Raw genomic sequence first — 21,101 nt, 5'->3', positions numbered from 1 at the left:
TGCCTACCTAGCAGTTCGAAAGCACGTCAAAGTACAAGTAGATAAATAGGAACCGCTCCGTCGGGAAGGTAAACGGCGTTTCCGTGCGCTGCTCTGGTTCGCCAGAAGCGACTTAGTCGTGCTGGCCACATGACCCGGAAGCTGTATGCCGGCTCCCTCGGCCAATAAAGTGAGATGAGCGCCGCAACCCCAGAGTCGGTCACGACTGGACCTAATGGTCAGGGGTCCCTTTACCTTTAAGGCAGGCATGAGCAAAGTCCGTTTCCGGGGTCTAATTTGGCCCACTGGTTGGTTTAATCCAGCCCCTGTGACAGTTTATTTCCTGGGGTAAAATCCTAAAAAAACCTCCACAACTTCAACCCTAAAAGAAGGTCAGCAACTTTGTGGTTAAATCCCCCAAAACTCAACAACTTCAATCCTAAAAATAGGTCAACAACTTTGCTCGGCCCTCATGTATGTTCACTTCATCAAATCTGGCCCTCTTTGAAAAAAGTTTGGATACCCCTGGCCTAAGGAAAAGCGAGACATTCTGGGATTAAATCAGAAACCAGGGCTGCTTTTGTAAAGCTAGGACTGTCCCTGGAAAACAGGGACACTTGGAAGGTCTGTTATAATGGCAATGGTGCCCACCTGAGAGGTGCCGGAACTGTGTTCCCGCAAGTTCCGGCTGAAAAAAGCCCTGTGTATAACCTCCATGCAAACAAACCAGAACAAATGCTCAATCTAACCTCTGTATATGCTTTGGGCAAGCAAATCAAGTTGCATGCTCAGTAAACAGGTTGTCTGGAGGAGCCCAAAGACTGAAATGAGGGGGGGGGCGTTGTGCCAGAGAAGAGAGGGGAGGACCAGCTCTCGATACAGACTTCTGATTTGCAAGGAGCCAACCTTCCCTCCGCACAGGATCTTGATCTTTGTCTTCCTTTCTGATATCACTATTTACAGGCCAATGTTCTCTGAGCTTTAGCCTCAACTTCCCCTCCACCGGCAAAAACAAAGCAAGCTGTTTCTGGGGGAGTTGCTATTCTTCCAAGGCTGGAGCCATGCAGCATATGCCTTTCTCTGATAGATCTTTGCAGACTGGTTGAACTCCCTTTGCTTGCATATCTCCCTTTCCACCCCCAAACATCAAGGACAGAATCTAAACAATCTTGATTCCTGTCCGGGCTGCAACGCCCTGGCTACACACTGGAATTCTTGAATAGCAGGAAGCTGAGTGGTGACTTGTTTATGCTAGGAATTTGTGGGCGACGCAGGACAAGAACGGTCTCAGACTCTCAGGACCCAAATTTTGCCTGTATTGACGAAGGGGAAGCTTGCAGGAATTGGAAGGGGCATGGGTGAGGTCAAGACTCCCATGGGTTTAGCTTGGCAAGAGTTTCTGTTTCACAAGGAAATGAACAAACAAGCAATCCAAAAAAAACAAAACAGAAAAGCCCACCCAACCTCCTTCCCACTCCTGTCTCTTCAGTGGAGCAGCTGGAACATTTCTGGATTCCTGCAAAGAGTATTTTTATGTTAGCGATAAGCCTGCGACAAAACCCCTGAGTCCCTGAAATCAGCAGCTGGCCTCAGCTCATGGAGATACAGAAGGGACAGCTTGGAGCACAGCCAGGCAGCGTAGCATGAAAAAGAATCCAATCGCACAACAGTGCAGGATGAACTCAGCACCCTTTGGGGCCAGATCTTTCCAAGAAGCAAAATTAGAAACTCTTCTCTCCTTTCAAAACAACAAAAGTGAAAACCAGTACAGTGGTACCTCGGGAGTCAAACGGAATCCGTTCTGGAAGTCCGTTTGACTTCCAAAACGCTCGGAAACCAAGGTGCAGCTTCCGATTGGCTGCAGGAAGCTCCTGCAGCCAATCGGAAGCTGCGGAAGCCCAGTCGGACGTTCAGGTTCCAAAGAATGTTCGCAAACCGGAACACTGGTTCACGGCATTCGGGAGCCAAAACGTTCGACTTGCAAGGTGTTTGGGATCCAAGGTACGACTGTATAACACAATTGCAGCTCAGAACATGCAATGGGCAGGTTTTCTAAGTTAGCACAGCATCATCTCCAGATAGGGTTTTTTCATGAAGAGTCAGTGAATAGAAGACAGTGGCGGCTCAAAAGCCTGCCTTCTCTTTGCAGACCCACCTGCAGAATAGCTCCCTGCCCAACACCTTTGTGCTAAACGTGAACAGCGAGAAGTGCTGTTCTCATTTGGACAAGACATCCTGTTCTCTGAAGGATGCCTTCTTGCTTCTAATAGTGACCTGATTCTGCTGGTTAACCATACTGGCATCCTTTCCCCCACAGCACTGCAGCCTGCCTTCAGCCAGCCTGCCCAAGATGGATCCCGGTCTTCCTTTTTCCTTCTTCCCAGATCACTCACTTAAAAACTCTCTTTTCCTGTTACCTCAGACCCAGTTACCCTGACAACCTTCCAAACTCCCAATCTCGGTTCACACCTCAGGGCAAGGGGGAAGGAGAGTTCTTTTGCATTGCTAGTTTGGCTCTCAAAGGCCCTGTATTGTTTTCTATAGGTCCTAGCTTGGCCAGGTCATTTTGCATAAGCTTGCACAGGAATTCCTCTGCACCTTGTTTTCTCCTTTCATATCCCAAATAATCAAAATCCTGTTGTTGTTGTTGTTTAGTCGTTTAGTCGTGTCCGACTCTTCGTGAAACCATGGACCAGAGCACGCCAGGCACTTCTGTCCTCCACTGCCTCCCGCAGTTTGATCAAATTCATGCTGGTAGCTTCAAGAACACCATCCAACCATCTCATCCTCTGTCGTCCCCTTCTCCTTGTGTCATCCATCTTTCCCAACATCAGGGTCTTTTCCAGGGAGTCTTCTCTTCTCATGAGGTGGCCAAAGTATTGGAGCCTCAGCTTCAGGATCTGTCCTTCCAGTGAGCACTCAGGGCTGATTTCCTTAAGAATGGATACGTTTGATCTTCTTGCAGTCCATGGGACTCTCAAGAGTCTCCTCCAGCACCGTAATTCAAAAGCATCAATTCTTCGGCCATCAGCCTTCTTTATGGTCCAGCTCTCACTTCCATACATCACTACTGGGAAAACCATAGCTTTTACTATACGGACTTTTGTTGGCAAGGTGATGATCAAAATCCTACCATTTATTAATTTCTAGGGTTTAGGGGGGTCCCACTCCCAAATCTATAAGTATGCAGTCGTACCTTGGAAGTCAAACAGAATCCATTCCAGAGGTCCATTTGACTTCCAAAATGTCTGGAAACCAAAGCGCAGCTTCTGATTGGCTGCAGGTAGCTCCTGCAGCCAACCAGAATCTGCGGAAGCCCCATCAGACGTTTGGCTACCAAAAATAGTTCGCAAACTGGAACAGTCATTTCTGGGTTTGCGGCGTTCGGGAGCCAAAACGTTCGCCTTGCAAGGCCTTTGGGATCCAAGGTACGACTGTATAACACTATGGTCAGTGTTCCCCATCAGTTCAACAAGACTCAACTTCGCACACCAGGTCCTGAGAGATTAAGACTGTGGTCACCTCCCCTCCGTTTGGTTCCATGCCCCACATATTCCAGGGCAGACATCTGAAGGCAGCCCTGTTTAGGGAAGCTTTTAATGTTTGATGTATCACTGTATTTTTATATTTGGTTGGAAGCTGCCCAGAGTGGCTGGGGAAGCCCAGCCAGATAGGCGGGGTATAAATAATAAATAATTATTATTATTACTGAATACATTTAAAAATAGGTAAATGTATAAATCTCCATGTAGCATATCTTTGGTGAGACAAATGCTGTTATCCTATGTGTCTGAAATGTTCTTCCAGGATCCCCTTCCTTAACTCATTCTTCCCTTTTTGTAGAGAAAATGCGGCAAAGAGCTATCGCTGGCCTTTTCGTGGCCATCATGAGCCTCCCAAGAAACATGGAGGCGGCTGGAGGAAAAGGTGAGTGGGAGACAGTTGTGTCAGGCAGAGTGGGGAGAGGCGCAGACTTTAGCACTGGGCCCACTTGCAAAAACAGCTGTTTGCCAAAGAGGCTGCTGTTTTTTAGAAACACTTAGCTTCAGGCCCAGGCCCCACTGAAGCAGTGATCTGTTAGCCTGAGTAGCTACAGCTGCTAAGGATACTCCCCAAATCAGCATATTTTATATTCAAGATCCTGTCCTTATTTTCAACAGAGATATGTTGGAGAGTATGTAGTAGATGGTCTTGCAGTCTCACCAAGGGGGAAACTGATCACACCTAGACTTTCTGAGTCTTAGCAAGGGTGCTCTATCAAGCCACTTTCATTGTTCCTGCCTCCGGGACCTTTTAAAAAGAATACTGAGCATATTGTGGCTGTAGTGTTCTTTGGTTGGGCTAGGAGTATGGACAGGGGCGTAGGAAGGGAGGTGCGGTGGAGGTGAGGATTGCACCGCCTCACTGCGATTGGACCTCGCCCCTGGAGGATTGCGCTGAAGTGTCAGTCCAACAGGGCCCAGGCAGAAAACTGGGCTAGGTCAGGCACAGGGTAACAGGCAGGTTCCAGCAAGCAGCAATGTTGAATGTGGGGCAGGGTCCGGCAGCCTTTTGTCTCTGATGGGGTAATGGCCGGTCCTGATCCCCCGGTGACTCACCTCCCTGTCTCGCCCGAAGGTGAGCACTCCTCCTGCGAGTACTCAGGTCTCTCCTTCTCTCAGACCTCAGTCTCTGCAGCTCGGGAGATGTCGGTGGGTTACTAGACCCAGGGGCCACCTCAGCCTCTCCTGACCCAACTGGTAGTGGAGCAACCATAAGTGAGGCAACGAGGTAATCCCCGCATCTGGAGGCAGGGCAGGCTCAGGCCCCTGACTCGGCTCAGCTGATGCTTGTTGCAGGGGAATTTTTACTAATGTGTATGCCTTTTATGCACACTTTCCCTGAATTTTTACGTTTTTGTACACGTAATTTGGCTGGGGAACTGCATCCCAAAATTCAGAGACGTGTAGATTTCAAAGGCTAGCTGTGCTTCAGTTTGCACATCTTGTTTTGGAAAATACAAATCAGGTCGGTTTGTGGCAAAATCTGAACCCCGTTTCTCCATCATCCTTACTGGGCAGGGAAGAATCAAGGCTCAGACATCAGGGGGAAACGCTGTCCTTCTTTTGTCTTCCTGCAGATCTGGTGAACTGTGTGTGTGAACATCCAAACTGTCTCAATAGCACTTGTACAGGGAAGCTGTGTTTTGTGAGCAAGCATCTGACCGAGGGGGTAATGATCCACAAGAAAGGATGCCTTCAATCCATGTCTGAGTTCTGCAGAGGCTCCCACACGACAAATACTGCCATAATATGTTGCTCAACCGACATGTGTAATTTGAATCGCACCATCCAGTTACCAGGTACAGCTATGCTTTCTCTTGCAGGGACCTAGCCTCGAGGATTATTACATAGCTGTTAACCGTCCCTTATTTGGCGGGAAAGTCCCTTATCCCAGCGCCGTGTCCCACTGCTGTCCCCAATTGATGATGTCCCTTACATTTCCCGGGTTTCAAAGGAAGCAGCTCCTCTCCCTCCCTCCTTGCCGGCCAGGGAGGAGGGAGGCTCCAACTGTGTTGCTTGGCTGCGTTGCTCACCCAATAAGGAGTCTAAGAACAACTGGGGGGTGGAGCTTGCATGCCTTGTGCCGATCAAATCGGCCGTGTTGCCTAGGGACTCGCCTTTGCTCAGCGCTTCCCAGCGGAGAGGTGCCGGTGGTTTCCCTTGCTGCATCCCCTTTGCCGGGTTGCTGCGCTGTGGGAACCACCGCTTGAGGCTTTGTTTGGCTACTGGCTGGGCTTTTTGCCTTTGGCTCGGAGGGGCTCAGAAGTTGAACATACCTGTGTTGGGAAAATCCCTTATTTTGGCTCCTGATCCCTTATTTTCAAGGCTGCTGGTCCCTTATTTTCAAATCTGTAAGTTGACAGCTATGGATTATTATTAGCTCCCATAGGTAGGAGATCCCACAGGTAGCAGCTGGATTGCCATTTGATTGGAGTGAATGTCTGTCGCCCATTGAAGGTGGGGAGCAGGGGAAAAAACTTAAACACATAGCAGAGTTTCCAAAAAATAGACAAAGAGGTAATTGTACTTCATCCAGCAGAACTTTACTGATACTGAAGGTAAATGAACATAATGGTCACAGATCCAGTACATTCAGGATTGGCATGGTCCATAAAAATCCAGTTGCAGCAAAAAACAATAAAACTTATAAATTGATAATAAGACTTAGCCTTAACACTAAGCATACAGAACAGAACACCAGAAGAAAGAGGTAGAAAGTGAATGAGACCCGTGCTTCTCCTGGTCTTACTATTATAGTTAGTACGACATTGACAGAAACATAACAGAACCAATTTAAACCAGCTATCTACAGCTTCCCAGAGAAATAACCCATCAGAAACCTTCTTCCTGTTTCTCTCACATTAGAAGTAAACCTTCTAGAACAGTCCTAAACTAATCAGAATAGGGAAGATCTCCACATATCAGATCAATACTTTCTGTACTAGGTTGTAAGGAAGGGGAAGGTACATTTTACCACATGTGGTGGGATTACAAGATTATTATTTTTTAAAAAGGGAAATTATATACAGGGTGAGTCTTTTAAAAGAGGCCCCATGGAACATGTGTACTCTGTGTCCACGGGGCCTCTTTTAAAGGACTCACCCTGTACAATGAATTGGGGGAAAATGTTTAAAATAACATTTGTTTTTTTAAAAAACCAGAAGCTTTTTTTGTTAGCTATTTTAAGACAAGAGTTGTCGAAAGAAAAACGGACATTATATATGTATGCTACAACAGCAGCAAGAATATTAATGGCACAAAACTAGAAGGCCAGAAAGGATGCGGGTGGCGCTGTGGGTTAAACCACAGAGCCTAGGGCTTGCCAATCAGAAGGTCGGCAGTTTGAATCCCCGCGACGGGGTGAGCTCCCGTTGCTTGGTCCCTGCTCCTGCCAACCTAGCAATTTAAAAGCATGAAGTGCAAGTAGATAAATAGGTACCGCTCCGGCAGGAAGGTAAACGGCGTTTCCATGCGCTGCTCTTGTTCGTCAGAAGCAGCTTAGTCATGCTGGCCACATGACCCGGAAGCTGTACGCCGGCTCCCTCGGCCAATCAAGCGAGATGAGCGTGCAACCCCAGAGTCCGCGACTGGACCTAATGGTCAGGGGTCCCTTTACCTTTACCCTTAGAAGACCGGAGAAGTACCATCAAAAGAACAAGGGCAAGAAAAGTTGATGAACTATGCAGAATTAGCAAAGTTAACGGACAAACTGCGTGAAAAGGACAATAGTGATTTTGAAAAAGAATGGGAACCCTTTACAATATATTTGCAGAAACAACAACAAAAATGGACTCATTGGCAGGATTTAAATAAACATTTACCATTTTATTTATAGAGGACAAGAAGTATAACAATATGATAACACAGTATTATATACAAACAGCAGAATGTATCATCTGATGTAATAAACCAGAAATGGAAGCTGAGGGAAGTCAACAGGGAGGGGGGAAATTGGAAAATGAATATTTTGTAATGATATTGGATATTTGTTATGAGAAAAGAAAATCAATTTTAAAAATTATTTTGAAATAATACTTTCTGTACTAAGAAATGAAAAGTGACAATGCCAAGGGGACTCCTCACCATTAGAGAAGTGACAATAACTGAGTTCATTTCCTTTATTTCCCACCAGGTGAAGAAAATCAGCCTGAAGAAGAGAGTCCTTCTCTTAAGAACCTTCTTCTGATGACCCTGGTCCCCCTCTTCGCTTTTCTGGTTCTCGCTGCGTTGGTGGGGCTGTCTGTATGGAAGGTGTTCCAGAGCCGGCAGAGACGGATACGGCTGAGGTCTGATGATCTGGAGGACATGGATTTCATACTGAAGGCATCCACGCTTGGTGACAGTACCTTAAAAGTAAGTACAGTCATACCTCGGGTTACGGACGCTTCACGTTGCGTTTTTTTAGGTTACGGACACGTCAAAACCCAGAAGTACCAGAACGGGTTACTTCCGGGTTTCGGCGGTCGCGCATGCGCAGAAGCGCTAAATCGCTCTTTGTGCATGCGCCGAATTGCAACCCGCGCGTGCACAGATGCGTTGCTGCGGGTTGCGAACATGCCTCCCGCACGGATCACGTTCGCAACCTGAGTGTCCACTGTAGTCAGTACAGTGGTACCTCGGGTTAAGAACTTAATTCGTTCTGCAGGTCCGTTCTTAACCTGAAACTGTTCTAAACCTGAAGCACCACTTTAGCTAATGGGGCCTCCCACTGCCGCCACACCACCGCCGCACGATTTCTGTTCTCATCCTGAAGCAAAGGTCTTAACCCCGAGGTAATATTTCTGGGTTAGTGGAACCTGAAGCGTCTGTAACCCGAGGTACCACTGTAATAGCACCTCTGTCCCACCCGGCATTGGAATGCGAGCTCACCTGAGCTTCTGTGATCTCCCAGCATCTCGCTTCACTGCTGGTGGTGGGCTGGTGAAAGGTTTTGGTTTGAGCTTCCTGGCTGCGCTTCAAACCAGGATCAGTGCCGGCAGCTCCCAGAATCCTTAGGGAAGAATCCTTTGAGCCCAAACTTTCCAGCAGGTCCTCTCACTGATGGACCCTCCTTTAAAAATAAATGCCTGGTGCTCTGATCTCTGCCGGGTATAGCTGGGAACAGCCGCCATTTGAGATTTCCACAATGACCCTGGAATTGATTCACCCCAGGGCATTGTGGGAAAGTTAACTGGCAGGTAGACCACCTGCTCAGAGTACAGGCAGTCTATTGCTGCATGGGCCTGTGACTTTTCCCCTCATCCTGCTTTTCCTGTGGGAATTTAGTTCCTATTTAGCAGAGTTTTGCAGAAAACAGCCCTGGGTCTCACTCAGGAAGGCAATTAAAGGCATAACAAATAGAGAAACCTTCCAAGAAATGTGGACCCCTTTCTTTAACCAAAATCAAGACCTTCTTATACCAACCGCTCAATGTTCTCAGTGGATGGGTTACATAAAGTAATATGTTTGTTGAATGTGAAGTCTATATCTAGAAACAATCAAACACCATTAGATTTACTGCTGGACGTTTAATAGTTATTGCATTTGTTTAAAAATCAATTTAAAAAATCAATTAAATTAAAAATTGTTTTTAAAAAGGCAGCCCTCGGTCGTTTGACACTTTAATTCTCTCTTTCCCACCTATAAAAACTATGCCAGACACTCTCTTTTTAAATTTAAATAACATATGACTTGATGTACTTGCACTGGCAGATTAAATACAGTGGTACCTCGGGTTAAGTACTTAATTCGTTCCAGAGGTCCGTACTTAACCTGAAACTGTTCTTAACCTGAAGCACCACTTTAGCTAATGGGGCCTCCTGCTGCTGCCGCGCCCCCGGAGCACGATTTCTGTTCTCATCCTGGAGCAAAGTTCTTAACCTGAAGCACTATTTATGGGTTAGCGGAGTGTGTAACCTGAAGCGTATGTAACCTGAGGTACCACTGTATACAATTCAGGTAGGTGATTCTTAAGTTGCTAAAATATCTTACGTAGATTTGCATCTAAGGCTAACTAACATTGACACACCGAATGGTACTCTGGCTCTGAGGCAGGCAGCAGCAAACCCGCTGCTCTAACTGTTAGGACTGTTCAACTAACTGCCATAACTATACAGTGGTGCCTCGCAAGACGAAATTAATTCGTTCTGCGAGTTTTTTCGTCTTGCGAATTTTTCGTCTTGCGAAGCACGGTTTCCCATAGGAACGCATTGAAAATCAATTAATGCGTTCCTATGGTCAAAAAAAGTCCAAACAAAGCCAAATTTGGTACAAAAAGAGTTTATTAAGTGCTCTTTAAAGTCACACATACTGTAAAGAGCATTTCAAAAACTGAAGGAACAATAATTTAAGTTTCTAAACATGACAGAAAAGCATTTAAAAAATCACCAAAGTGTACTGTACATACATTTTCTAAGACTCTGGGGGACAACTGCAACAACAGCAGAGTGCCCCAATGGTCATAAAAATGCAGAAAAAAACACACAAGCTTCCAGATTCTTGCAAACCTCTCCCCAACACCAAGTCCTTGAATTCCAAACACCCCAACCCAAAATCCAAAAACCCCCCAAAAAGTTTTAAAAGTTCAACTTACCAAATGGCTGCAAAAGGAGTTTTGGAAAAGCTTCAAAAATCACCAAAGTCTTCAAAAACCTCAAAAAAGGCTACCACACTGCGTGCAACGGCACCTCTTCAAGCAATGCACCCTGGGTATTAACGGTGTTAAGAAAAAGGAAACAAACTTGCAAGACATTTTCATCTTGCGAAGCAAGCCCATAGGGAAATTTGTCTTGCGAAGCACCTCAAAAAAATGAAAAACTCTTTCGTCTTGCGAGTTTTTCGTCTTGGAAGACATTCGTCTTGCGAGGTACCACTGTACCAACTGCCACAACTGCCACAGAGTGTATGACGTCACAGAGTTCTACAGCGCCGATTTTTGAAATCGGCGTTCTAGAGTAGAGCTTGTTTGGGACGAGAAAGGCAGATATTGAAAGCATTGAAATGATTCTCATGATTATGATTATTTGATTCTTTATGCAATTTCAGCCATAGATCTCTGGGTGGTTCTATGACAAAAGTGCATTGAATACGGCTTGGTAGATCGTTGTTAGCTGTTGCCATTTCCCTGAAGTGTGTCTCGCTTGCCATTCCTCTGTGTGTCACCGCTTGTTTCAAATTGCATTTAGAACCTGCTGAACAATGACTGCACCACCGGGAGCGGCTCTGGGCTCCCCTTCCTCGTCCAAAGAACCGTCGCTCGGCAGATCAGCCTGGTTGAATGCGTTGGTAAGCAGCAAGAAACCCGGTGTGCAAATTGTCACCAACCGAGAACTTCCTAGCGTGTGTGAAAACAGGATCATATTTTCCAGCTCTCTCCTAAACTCTGGTCTCTCGAGCCATTCCTTTGCTCAGCATTGTGTGGAATTGCCATCAAAAATAGCAAGCCCAAGAAAGGTGGTGTTGTTCACACAGATTGTGCATTCAGTCCTGTTTAGGGAAGTTTTTAAAGTTGGATGTTTTGTCGCTTTATTGTTATTATTATTAATATTCTGTTGGGAGCCACCCAGAGTGGCTGGGGAAACCCAGCCAGATGGGCAGGGTAATAATAATAATAATAATAATAATAATAATAATAATAATAATAATAATTTATTTTCAATTTCTGTGACAAAACACACCTATGAATCAAACACCAGTTTGGCTTCAAATGCTTACCTTAAAGGTGAACTCCATGTGTTCAAGGATGCTTGTTTTTTTAAGCAAACATTTTGAAAACTGTTCAAAAAACTATTCCAGGGACTGCAGGGAAGAGACACGAGTTGCTGTCATCACAGTTGGGCTTCTACGCTTTTTACAGTGACTGAAATAGTACCTTCAGAACCACTTTATCCATCACTCATTTTGAGTGAGGAAAAATTGCATGTGTATTGACAGCAATCAGGAATCTTCTAAACGTTGTCTGTCTCTCATGCTCAGTTATGCAACTGACACCCTTCCAGTTTTCGGTTGGGGACAGAAAATCCCATGCTCAAAGCCCAGATCCAATTAGCACAGTTGATATGACCACACCTTGTGCTGGCCTGTGGTTTTCTTCATGCTGTGTGAGACCTGTATTTTAGGGGAATGGACTGTCCAAGCAAAGGTTGCCAGTTTTGCAGATCACCATAAACCAGGTCAGCTTGAGAGATCTCCATTATTACCCTTTATTGGCCTTTATCTCGCTTTATTGGCCGAGGGAGCCGGCATACAGCTTCCGGGTCATGTGGCCAGCATGACTAAGCCGCTTCTGGCAAACCAGAGCAGCGCACGGAAACGCCGTTTACCTTCCCGCTGGAGCAGTACCTATTTATCTACTTGCACTTTGACGTGCTTTCAAACTGCCAGGTTGGCAGGAGCAGGGACCGAGCAACGGGAGCTCACCCCATCGTGGGATTCGAACCACCGACCTTCTGATCGGCAAGTCCTAGGCTCTGTGGTTTAACCCACAGCGCCACCCGCGTCCCTAATTAAGCAATATATACAATTAAAAAGACAACAATGGGTAAAAATGGGTAAAAGGAAAGATGTATGCTAACATTCTTTAGTGTACGTTTATGCACCAGCTCAGGATGATGAACTTAGATGGAGGTAAGCAAAACCTCATGTGAAAATTGTCACCCCCACCCCAAACAGGCAAAGGACGATATGGGGAGGTGTGGCGTGCTACATGGCATGGGGAAAATGTGGCGGTCAAGATCTTCTCGTCCCGGGATGAGCAGTCGTGGTTCCGTGAGACAGAGATCTACAACACAGTGCTGCTGAGGCATGACAACATCTTAGGTGAGCAGAAATGCGGCAGTTTTTCCAGAAATGTCAGCACAGATAAATCAGTATTGTCAATGTTTGGTTTTTTTAGCCAGAGTGCAGTTCCAACACCTTTATTTTTTAAAAAAGTACTAAATATATATACAGTGGAACCTTGGTTCTTGAATGCCTTGGTACTCGAACATTTCGGCTCCCGAACGCTGAAAACCCAGAAGTAAGTGTTTTGGCTTTTGAACATTTTTCGGAAGCCAAATGTCTGGTGCAACTGTCGGCTATTGTTTCTGGGGCACCTGCGCCATTCGGAAGCCGCGCCTTGGTTTGCGAACGTTTCAGAAGTCAAACAGACTTCGGGAATGGATTACATTCAAGAACCAAGGTACCACTGTATATATAGTCTTCAAAATTTACAATCTATGAATTTTGCCATTCATTTCACTAACCAAGTAACGTGTACAGAAATGAATATACTAGGGCAAAGTGCATAAAATGCGTGTGCTTGGGAAGATAACATACAGAAGTGCGTTGTATTAGGGAAAAATATGAATGTGCTTTGCAGTATGTATATATTGGGCAAAATTGCCACAAAAATCTGTATATTAGGAGAAATAAGCCCTAAAATGCTGGTGAATCTTAATAGGTGCTTTTGAAAACAGAGGTCACAAACCAGTACGGAAAGGTTGAAAACTCCAGATTGGAAAAATGAAGAACTGAGCAAAACCGAAACGGCAGTATTTGTCCATCCCTACTTCACATCTCCTTTATTTTCTCCTCCTTCTGCCTCTGTGCAGTCACAGATAGCAAACCTGGGAGATGCCTCTGTTTGGAATCGTGAAGAATGAGTTTGAGGCCTACTGCCAGTCAGAGCAGAGAATTGAGGATAATGGGCTGTGGGTCCAACAGCATAGCATCTATTCTCAGTTCACCAGTGCCCTCCTTCAGTTTTTACTCTTGTCTGCAATCCCTTCCTAGTTATCCTAGCTCAGGCATAGGCAAACTCGGCCCTCCATATGTTCTGGGACTACAACTCCCATCATCCCTGACCACTGGTCCTGTTAGCTAGGGATGATGGGAGTTGTAGTCCCAAAACATCTGGAGAGCCGAATTTGCCTATGCCTGTCCTAGCTTCACCTTTTCCTGCTTCTCTCCCTTTCTCCTCCATCCTTCTTATTTCACCTACCCCTCACTCCCACAATCCCCTCCTAAAATTTCCTTAGGGGAAAACAGGCAGCCATTTTGCATTTCTTTCTGAAGCACCTTGATCATTCATGCCCTTGTGTGGGGTCCACTCCTGATTTCTGCCCTCCTTCAACCGTCCGCAGGATTCATTGCCTCCGACATGACCTCCAGGAACTCCAGCACCCAGCTGTGGCTAATCACTCACTACCATGAGCACGGCTCCCTCTACGACTACCTTCAGCACACAGCGCTGGATGTGGAGAGCTGCCTGCTCTTCGCCAACTCCATCATCTGCGGCCTCCTCCATCTCCACGTGGAGATCTTTGGTACCCAGGGCAAGCCAGCCATTGCTCACCGGGACCTGAAGAGTAGGAACATCTTAGTCAAGAACAACAAGCAGTGTTGCATTGCTGATCTGGGTAAGTAATAATAATAATAATAATAATAATAATAATAATAATAATAATAATTTATTGTTTGTACCCCGCCCATCTGGCTGGGCCTCCCCAGCCACTCTGGGAGGCTTCCAACAAAGATGAAAAATACACTAAAATTTCACATATTAAAAACTTCCCTGAACAGGGCTGAAGTAGACTTCAGGTGCTGAGGTGGGACACTGGAATGCTGGTCCAACCGTTACTTAAGGAGTTAGGAAGCTTTTGAGGGGAAGAAGAGAGTCATGGGGAAGTCTGGCTCCCGCATCTTCCAAATGATTAAAAAGAAAGGTAAAGGTAAAGGAGCCCTGGACGGTTAAGTCCAGTCAAAGGCGACTATGGGGTTGCGGCGCTCATCTCGCTTTCAGGCCGAGGGAGCCGGCGTTTGTCCACAGACAGCTTTCCGAGTCATGTGGCCAGCATGACTAAACCGCTTCTGGCGCAACGGAAACCAGAGCGCATGGAAACGCTGTTTGTCTTCCCACTGCAGTGGTACCTATTTATCTACTTGCACTGATGTGCTTTCGAACTGCTAGGTGGGCAGGAGCTGGGACAGAGCAACGGGAGCTCAACCCATCACAGGGATTGGAACCGCCGACCTTCTGATCGGCAAGCCCAAAATGCTCAGTGGTTTAGACCACAGCGCCACCCGCGTCCCCTTTCCAAGTGATTACACACAAGTGGGCACACAGAAAGGCAGGCAGGTGGGCTGCTAGCCAGGGGCGGAGCTACCTGCCCCGGCACCCGGAGTGGCGCTGGGGCGGGGCTAGCCAGCCCACGGGGTGGGGTTAGCCACCAGCACGCTGAGCGTGCAGGAGCACTGTTTGCCACCTGTGGCAGCATCGTCCCTAGCAGCCTGCCACCCGTGCAGCAAGCATCTGGGGGTGCTGCCCACGCAGCGAGCGCGGGGGGTGTGGCATGGCGATGTCACCTGCCGTCATGGCTGATACCCGGTGCGCACCGCACACACCCCACCCACCTTCCTCCGGCAGTGCTGCTAGCCACTCCAAGCCAGAATGGAGAGGTGTGATTTTTGTGTAGGGACATGAATAGTTGCTAGGTAAAGGTAAAGGGACCCCTGACCATTAGGTCCAGTCGTGGCCGACTCTGGGGTTGCGGCGCTCATCTCGCTTTATTGGCCGAGGGAGCTGGGGTACAGCTTCCAGGTCATGTGGCCAGCATGACTTCTGGCGAACCAGAGCAGTGCACGGAAACGCCGTTTACCTTCCCGCCGGAGCGGTACCTATTTATCTACTTGCACTTTGATGTGCTTTCGAACTGCTAGGTTGGCAGGAGCAGGGACCGAGCAACGGGAGCTCACCCTGTCGCGGGGATTCGAACCGCCGACCTCCTGATCGGCAAGTCCTAGGCTCTGTGGTTTAACCCACAGTGCCACCCGCGTCCCTCAAATGGTTGCTAAGTGAGGGTATATTTATTGGATATTATCCTTCCTCGCATTTGTGAGTCCAGCAGAGTGCATCCCTTTGCAGCTTAAAAGGGAAGCTTAGATAGGCTAGTTTAGGTGCTTTAAGGCAGACTGGATTCTCCTGCTATTCCACCCGCCTTCCCCCTCCCTTAAAACAATAATCACACAAGCAGTCTTGTAAAATTATAAAAACATTTACTCACTCAGAATACTTGTTGATGAGTAACACGTACAGCAGCTTTGTTCAGACAGGCTTAAAACGGTAATTCAGTTACTAGTACTGTGTCACCTCGGGTTACATACGCTTCAGGTTACATACGCTTCAGGTTACAGACTCCGCTAACCCAGAAATAGTGCTTCAGGTTAAGAACTTTGCTTCAGGATGAGAACAGAAATTGTGTTTCAGTGGCGCGGCAGCAGCAGGAGGCCCCATTAGCTAAAGTGGTGCTTTAGGTTAAGAACAGCTTCAGGTTAAGAACAGACCTCCAGAACGAATTAAGTTCTTAACCCGAGGTACCACTGTATATGCTTTAGTCTTGGCATAAGTTGGCAGGATGTTGTAACAGACTCATCAGTTGCCATCATAGACCAGCATTCTTCTAACCATTGGCCCTGTTTCTCCCTCAGGTCTGGCAGTCATGCATTCCCAGAGCAGCGACTACTTGGACATTGGCAACAACCCAAGGGTGGGCACAAAACGCTACATGGCGCCTGAAGTTTTAGATGAACAGATTCAAATGGACCGCTTTGAATCCTTCAAGAGGACCGACATTTGGGCATATGGCCTCGTCCTCTGGGAGATAGCCCGGAGAACTGTCGTTAACGGTAAGGCGACCATTAACTCAAGGTTCAAATATAATCAAGTTGGTTTGTCAATCCCACTCTTTTTACGATGGCCATAAGTGACTTCTTTCTGACTCCCTAGCCCAGAGATGGGAAATCTGTGGCTGTCCATATATTGTTGGACTGCTGGCTGCTCAACCTTGTCCTAAGCCATAGCGTGTGGCTTCTTTTCCAAGCTTTTCTCTAAAAGTGTGTTAAGCATTTTTAACCAGCTCATTAACCAAAAGGGCTCCCGGAGTGTCTTACATCAGATCAGCAAAAGCAGTAACAGTCCCTGCTGTCTTATTAGATCAGGGACTCAGCTATACAGCTGCAAATCAAACCTTTTAAGTGTGTTGTAAGGTGCGTTATACAAATGTGACACTAGATGGCAATGGTGAGCTATGGCACATTCAATGTATTTTTCAAAGTGTTTTTTGTTTTTTTTAAGCATTCTCACAACGTTTTTTATATGTGTCTAGATTCCTCCCAGGACATCCAAAGTCCCATCTGGACTCCCCCCACCCCGCCAGCAAATACCTCTGGAACGTTCTGTCTCCATCCCATAGCAAGTGACCATGTGCATTTTACCATTCTATGCAGTGCTCAGCTTCTGGTACGATGCCTCTCTCCTCTATAGGAGGCAGCATGCCTCTGAACATCAGTGGCTGGGACTCAGAAGTGTGGAGAATGCTGTTTGTGGGTTTCTCATAGGGGTACCCGGTTCTTGTGCTCTATGGGTCTTCATCTGTCCCTGGCCAGAGTCACGTGGAGTGCTGTGCGCCCGGCTTTGCAATCTCCAACGATCAGCTGAATGTTGGCATTTTGCAAGCTGTGCCTTTTCCTGCACGGTTTTATTTCAAACCAAGCGGGCAAAAAACAGTCGTCATCCCACCCCCCGCCCCCACCCCCGAATCATGCTGACATGTGATTGAAAGGTGGGTGGGTCAGGGAGATCAAGATCCGGCTCCCCTAGCCAGATCCAGTTTCCCGCCCCTGCTGTAACATCTCACGCAGCCAGCCTGTCTAAATTGTCAATTTAGGATTGAAAATAGCAGCTGCAGCCAGAGAATTCAAAGGGGAGGACAGCCATACACCACCATCTCCTTTTGCATTTGGCTCCCTGCGCAGAAATAATCACTAATCAGGCTTGTTAATGCGAAGGCTTTCGGCTGGTCTAGTTGGATGGAGGCTTCTCTTTTATTTTCCTTTTCCACGCGAGTGATTAGCTGTAAATTATAAACACTGTAATCTAGTGTCAGCGCCAGGCTTACTGATTAAAGGGACCATTAGACTCAATCAGCACTTTGTTTGTTCAGCTCTGATTAGGAAACAAGCAGCATCCCAGCTCAGTCTGGCAATGGGCCACGTCCATGGAACTTCTACTATCCCCCAGCCAATCCTGCAGGGGAATCGCAGCAAAGCCTTCATAAGGATGCAGAGGCCTCTGAGAAACGGCTTCTTGTCCTGTTTCTCCCCGTATGCATTCATGTAGGAAAGAGACCAGAACCTGATCTTCACTAGGGAGCTTTGTAGGGTGAATATGGTGCTGTGCAAATCTCATACCCTCCGACATTTCTCCGAAGGAAATAGGGACATCCTATTCCATACCCTCCAACATTTATCCAGTGGAAGTTTTGTTGTTTAGTCGTTTAGTTGTGTCCGACTCTTCGTGACCCCATAGACCAGAGCACGCCAGGCACTCCTGTCTTCCACTGCCTCCCGCAGTTTGGTCAAACTCAGGCTGGTAGCTTCGAAAACACTGTCCAACCATCTCGTCCTCTGTCGTCCCCTTCTCCTTGTGCCCTCAATCTTTCCCAACATCAGGGTTTTGTCCAGGGAGTCTTCTCTTCTAGCTTCAGGATCTGTCCTTCCAGTGAGCACTCAGGGCTGATTTCCTTAAGAATGGATAGGTTTGATCTTCTTGGAGTCCATGGGACTCTCAAGAGTCTCCTCCAGCACCAGAATTCAAAAACATCAATTCTTCGGCGATCAGCCTTCTTTATGGTCCAGCTCTCACTTCCATACATCACTACTGGGAAAACCATAGCTTTAACTATACAGACCTTTGGTGGCAAGGTGATGTCTCTGCTTTTAACGTCCTAAGGAAAAGCGGGACATTCCAGGATCAAATCAGAAACCTGGATGGCTTCCGTAAATTCAGTACTATGCCTGGAAAACAGGGACACTTGGAGGGTCTGCTGAATTTTGCGGTGCATGCAGGTTCCCTGTAAATTGCTTGGGATGATGTAGACCGAGATCTGGTGCGGCTGCTATTTAGTCTTCATGCAGGGAAGAACAGAGTAAAAAAGTAAGGAAATGCCATATGAGAGACAATGTGCTACTGGTGAGAGAGATGGGTTAGGACTGGGGAAACCTGAGTTCTGATGTCCACCCCCAGGCATGGAAGTTATTTTGGGCAGCTTATAGGCTGGTTGTTTATTGAGCATTCTTCCAGATAGATTTGTGTGGTGGTTACACAAGGACACGGGTGGCGCTGTGGGTTAAAGCCTCAGCGCCTAGGACTTGCCGATCGCATGGTCGGTGGTTCGAATCCCCGCGGCGGGGTGCGCTCCCGTCGTTCGGTCCCAGCGCCTGCCAACCTAGCAGTTCGAAAGCACCCCCGGGTGCAAGTAGATAAATAGGGACCGCTTACCAGTGGGAAGGTAAACGGCGTTCCGTGTGCTGCGCTGGCTCGCCAGATGCAGCTTGTCACGCTGGCCATGTGACCCAGAAGTGTCTGAGGACAGCGCTGGCTCCCGGCCTATAGAGTGAGATGAGCACACAACTCTAGAGTCTGGCAAGACTGGCCCGTACGGGCAGGGGTACCTTTACCTTACACAACATTGTCAGCTAGGGGTTGTTGTTCTGCACTTTACAGCACAGTTTTCCATCATTTTTCGTATATTAATTGCACTGGAAGGTGCTAGATAACAGCGAGATCTTGTACAACTCAGAAAACTCATCTGGAAGCATCTTAGATGAGCCTGAGCCAATCATTTTTTCATAGCCTAACATACTTCACAAGGTTGTTAGGAGGATAAACTGTGGGTTGAGGGAGACCCATGTGAACTGCCCTGAGCTTTAGAGAAAGGAGCTACATTATTTATTATTAGTAATAATAAACCCATCCCGATCTCTTGCCCATAGAGAAGGTATTGGAGGCACAGTCTGCCTGATACTAAGGTCCAAGATTCAGAACCATGCGTCCTGAGATCATGACGTTTAGCTTGTTCCTGTGGCTTGGATTCTTCTCAGTTTACAATGATGCCAGCCAGGGGTCACCCTGACCTTTCCCAATGGAGAATTTATATTACAGGTGAAGCAACAGCTTGCTAATTCTCAGCCCTACCTGCCCCCCAGAAATGAGAGGCTGAAAAGAAAACACTTGTTAATTAAAAAGCAAAAAGAATCTCCTAGTCAAAGCACAGATTGGCCGGGCTAATCCTATCTCTCTCTTTTGGAATAGGCACTGCCCATTAATAAGCCTATTATATTCACAGTGCACGACCTTAATTGGATGCCTGTTAACTGTTAAGTGCCTAATGTGGCTATATGCCTGCACACATATGCCGGCAGAAACACACACAATCTCTACCAAATGTGGAGTCCTATACAAAAAATATAGAGAAATTGTTGCTTGATTTGATTACTGTTTTGATGGGCCTGATCATCCACTGCCTTGATAGTTCTTTTTTTTAGTTATATCAAGGCACAGTGCGACATTTCGCTGGGCATTGGGGCAATCAGTATTTAAGAAACCCAGAAAACACCATGTCAACGAGCCCCAAATGGTTAAAGTCTCCAGTGCTAAAGACATATGGAGCCAATTAGCATTGGAATGGATTAACAAACAAAAGACCAGCTGCCAGAGGTTCTAGGTGAGAGGAGATTTTGGCCACCAGGTGGCGCCAAAGGCACAAGGCTTTGGGAACAATGAACCTGGCCTCTTGCCATTTGGTTGGCAACCCCTTGAAAATAACTTGTCGGAGTTGGAGACTAGTTTGAGCTTTAAGGGGGGTGGCTGCACCCTGATCAGCCTCAAAGGACCATTGGCCCAGGTGAAACTTCCTGCTGAGTTGTGCAACCAAATCCTTTTTTGTCATGGGGTTTTGTAAGCTTAGGAAAAAAGGCGAGTCGTCTTCTTCTTTGGCAATCACTCATAGCCGAGGAAGATTGTCCGCCATAAACGCGGTCTTAACAGTGAGTCCGTAAGTGACTGTGGAGGCCAGTTCTGCATCCACACGTCCTTCCACAGTGGCGACATAGGTTTCTGGGTGGGAGCTGATCACGGTGAGGGTTTGCCAAGCGTGTCTTCCTCTTGGCACGTTTCTTCCTTTTGTCCTGGGTTTGAGCGTCTTCAAAGTCCATGACACCTTTGGTAAAGGCTGTTCTCCAACTGGAGCGCTCGCAGGCCAGTGTTTCCCAGTTGTCGGTGTTTCTACTACATTTTTTAGATTTGCCTTGAGAGAGTCTTTAAACCTCTTTTGTTGACCACCAGCATTACGCTTTCCATATTTAAATTCGGAATAGAGTACAGTGGTACCTCGGGTTACATACGCTTCAGGTTACAGACACTGCAGGTTACAGACTCCGCTAACGCAGAAATAGTACCTCGGGTTAAGAGCTTTGCTTCAGGATGAGAACAGAAATCATGTGGTGGCAGTGGGAGGCCCCATTCGCTAAAGTGGTGCTTCAGGTTAAGAACAGTTTCAGGTTAAGAACGGACCTCCAGAACAAATTAAGTTCTTAACCCGAGGTACCACTATAGTTGTTTTGGGAGAGGATAATCAGACTTCTTCCGCCCAAAGATATCTTGGGATATGTCAGTCTATATAGCAGAGCTTTCCAAACTTTTCATGTTGGTGGTGACACACTTTTTTAGACATGCATCGTTTCACAACACAGTAATTCAGTTTTACTAGCAAAACAGGCGTTAAA

The 21,101-nt window shown here is 46.9% G+C and overlaps 1 protein-coding gene across 1 annotated transcript in view; it reads left to right on the top strand.

The window, feature by feature from the left end:
* ACVRL1 (activin A receptor like type 1) overlaps positions 1-21,101 on the top strand; it is a 54,295-nt gene that overhangs the window by 11,418 nt on the left and 21,776 nt on the right. The window contains exons 2-8 of the mRNA XM_028710519.2: positions 3,823-3,906; positions 5,099-5,320; positions 7,654-7,874; positions 10,685-10,784; positions 12,171-12,317; positions 13,622-13,897; positions 15,966-16,163. Coding sequence (XP_028566352.2) covers positions 3,828-3,906; positions 5,099-5,320; positions 7,654-7,874; positions 10,685-10,784; positions 12,171-12,317; positions 13,622-13,897; positions 15,966-16,163 — 1,243 coding nt within the window. The 5' untranslated portion in view covers positions 3,823-3,827. The remainder of the gene's footprint in view (positions 1-3,822; positions 3,907-5,098; positions 5,321-7,653; positions 7,875-10,684; positions 10,785-12,170; positions 12,318-13,621; positions 13,898-15,965; positions 16,164-21,101) is intronic.

The sequence above is a fragment of the Podarcis muralis genome, chromosome 2 (genome assembly GCF_964188315.1).
Source record: "Podarcis muralis chromosome 2, rPodMur119.hap1.1, whole genome shotgun sequence".
Classification (NCBI taxonomy): Eukaryota; Metazoa; Chordata; class Lepidosauria; order Squamata; family Lacertidae; genus Podarcis; species Podarcis muralis.
This window is presented reverse-complemented; position numbering and strand designations above follow the sequence as displayed.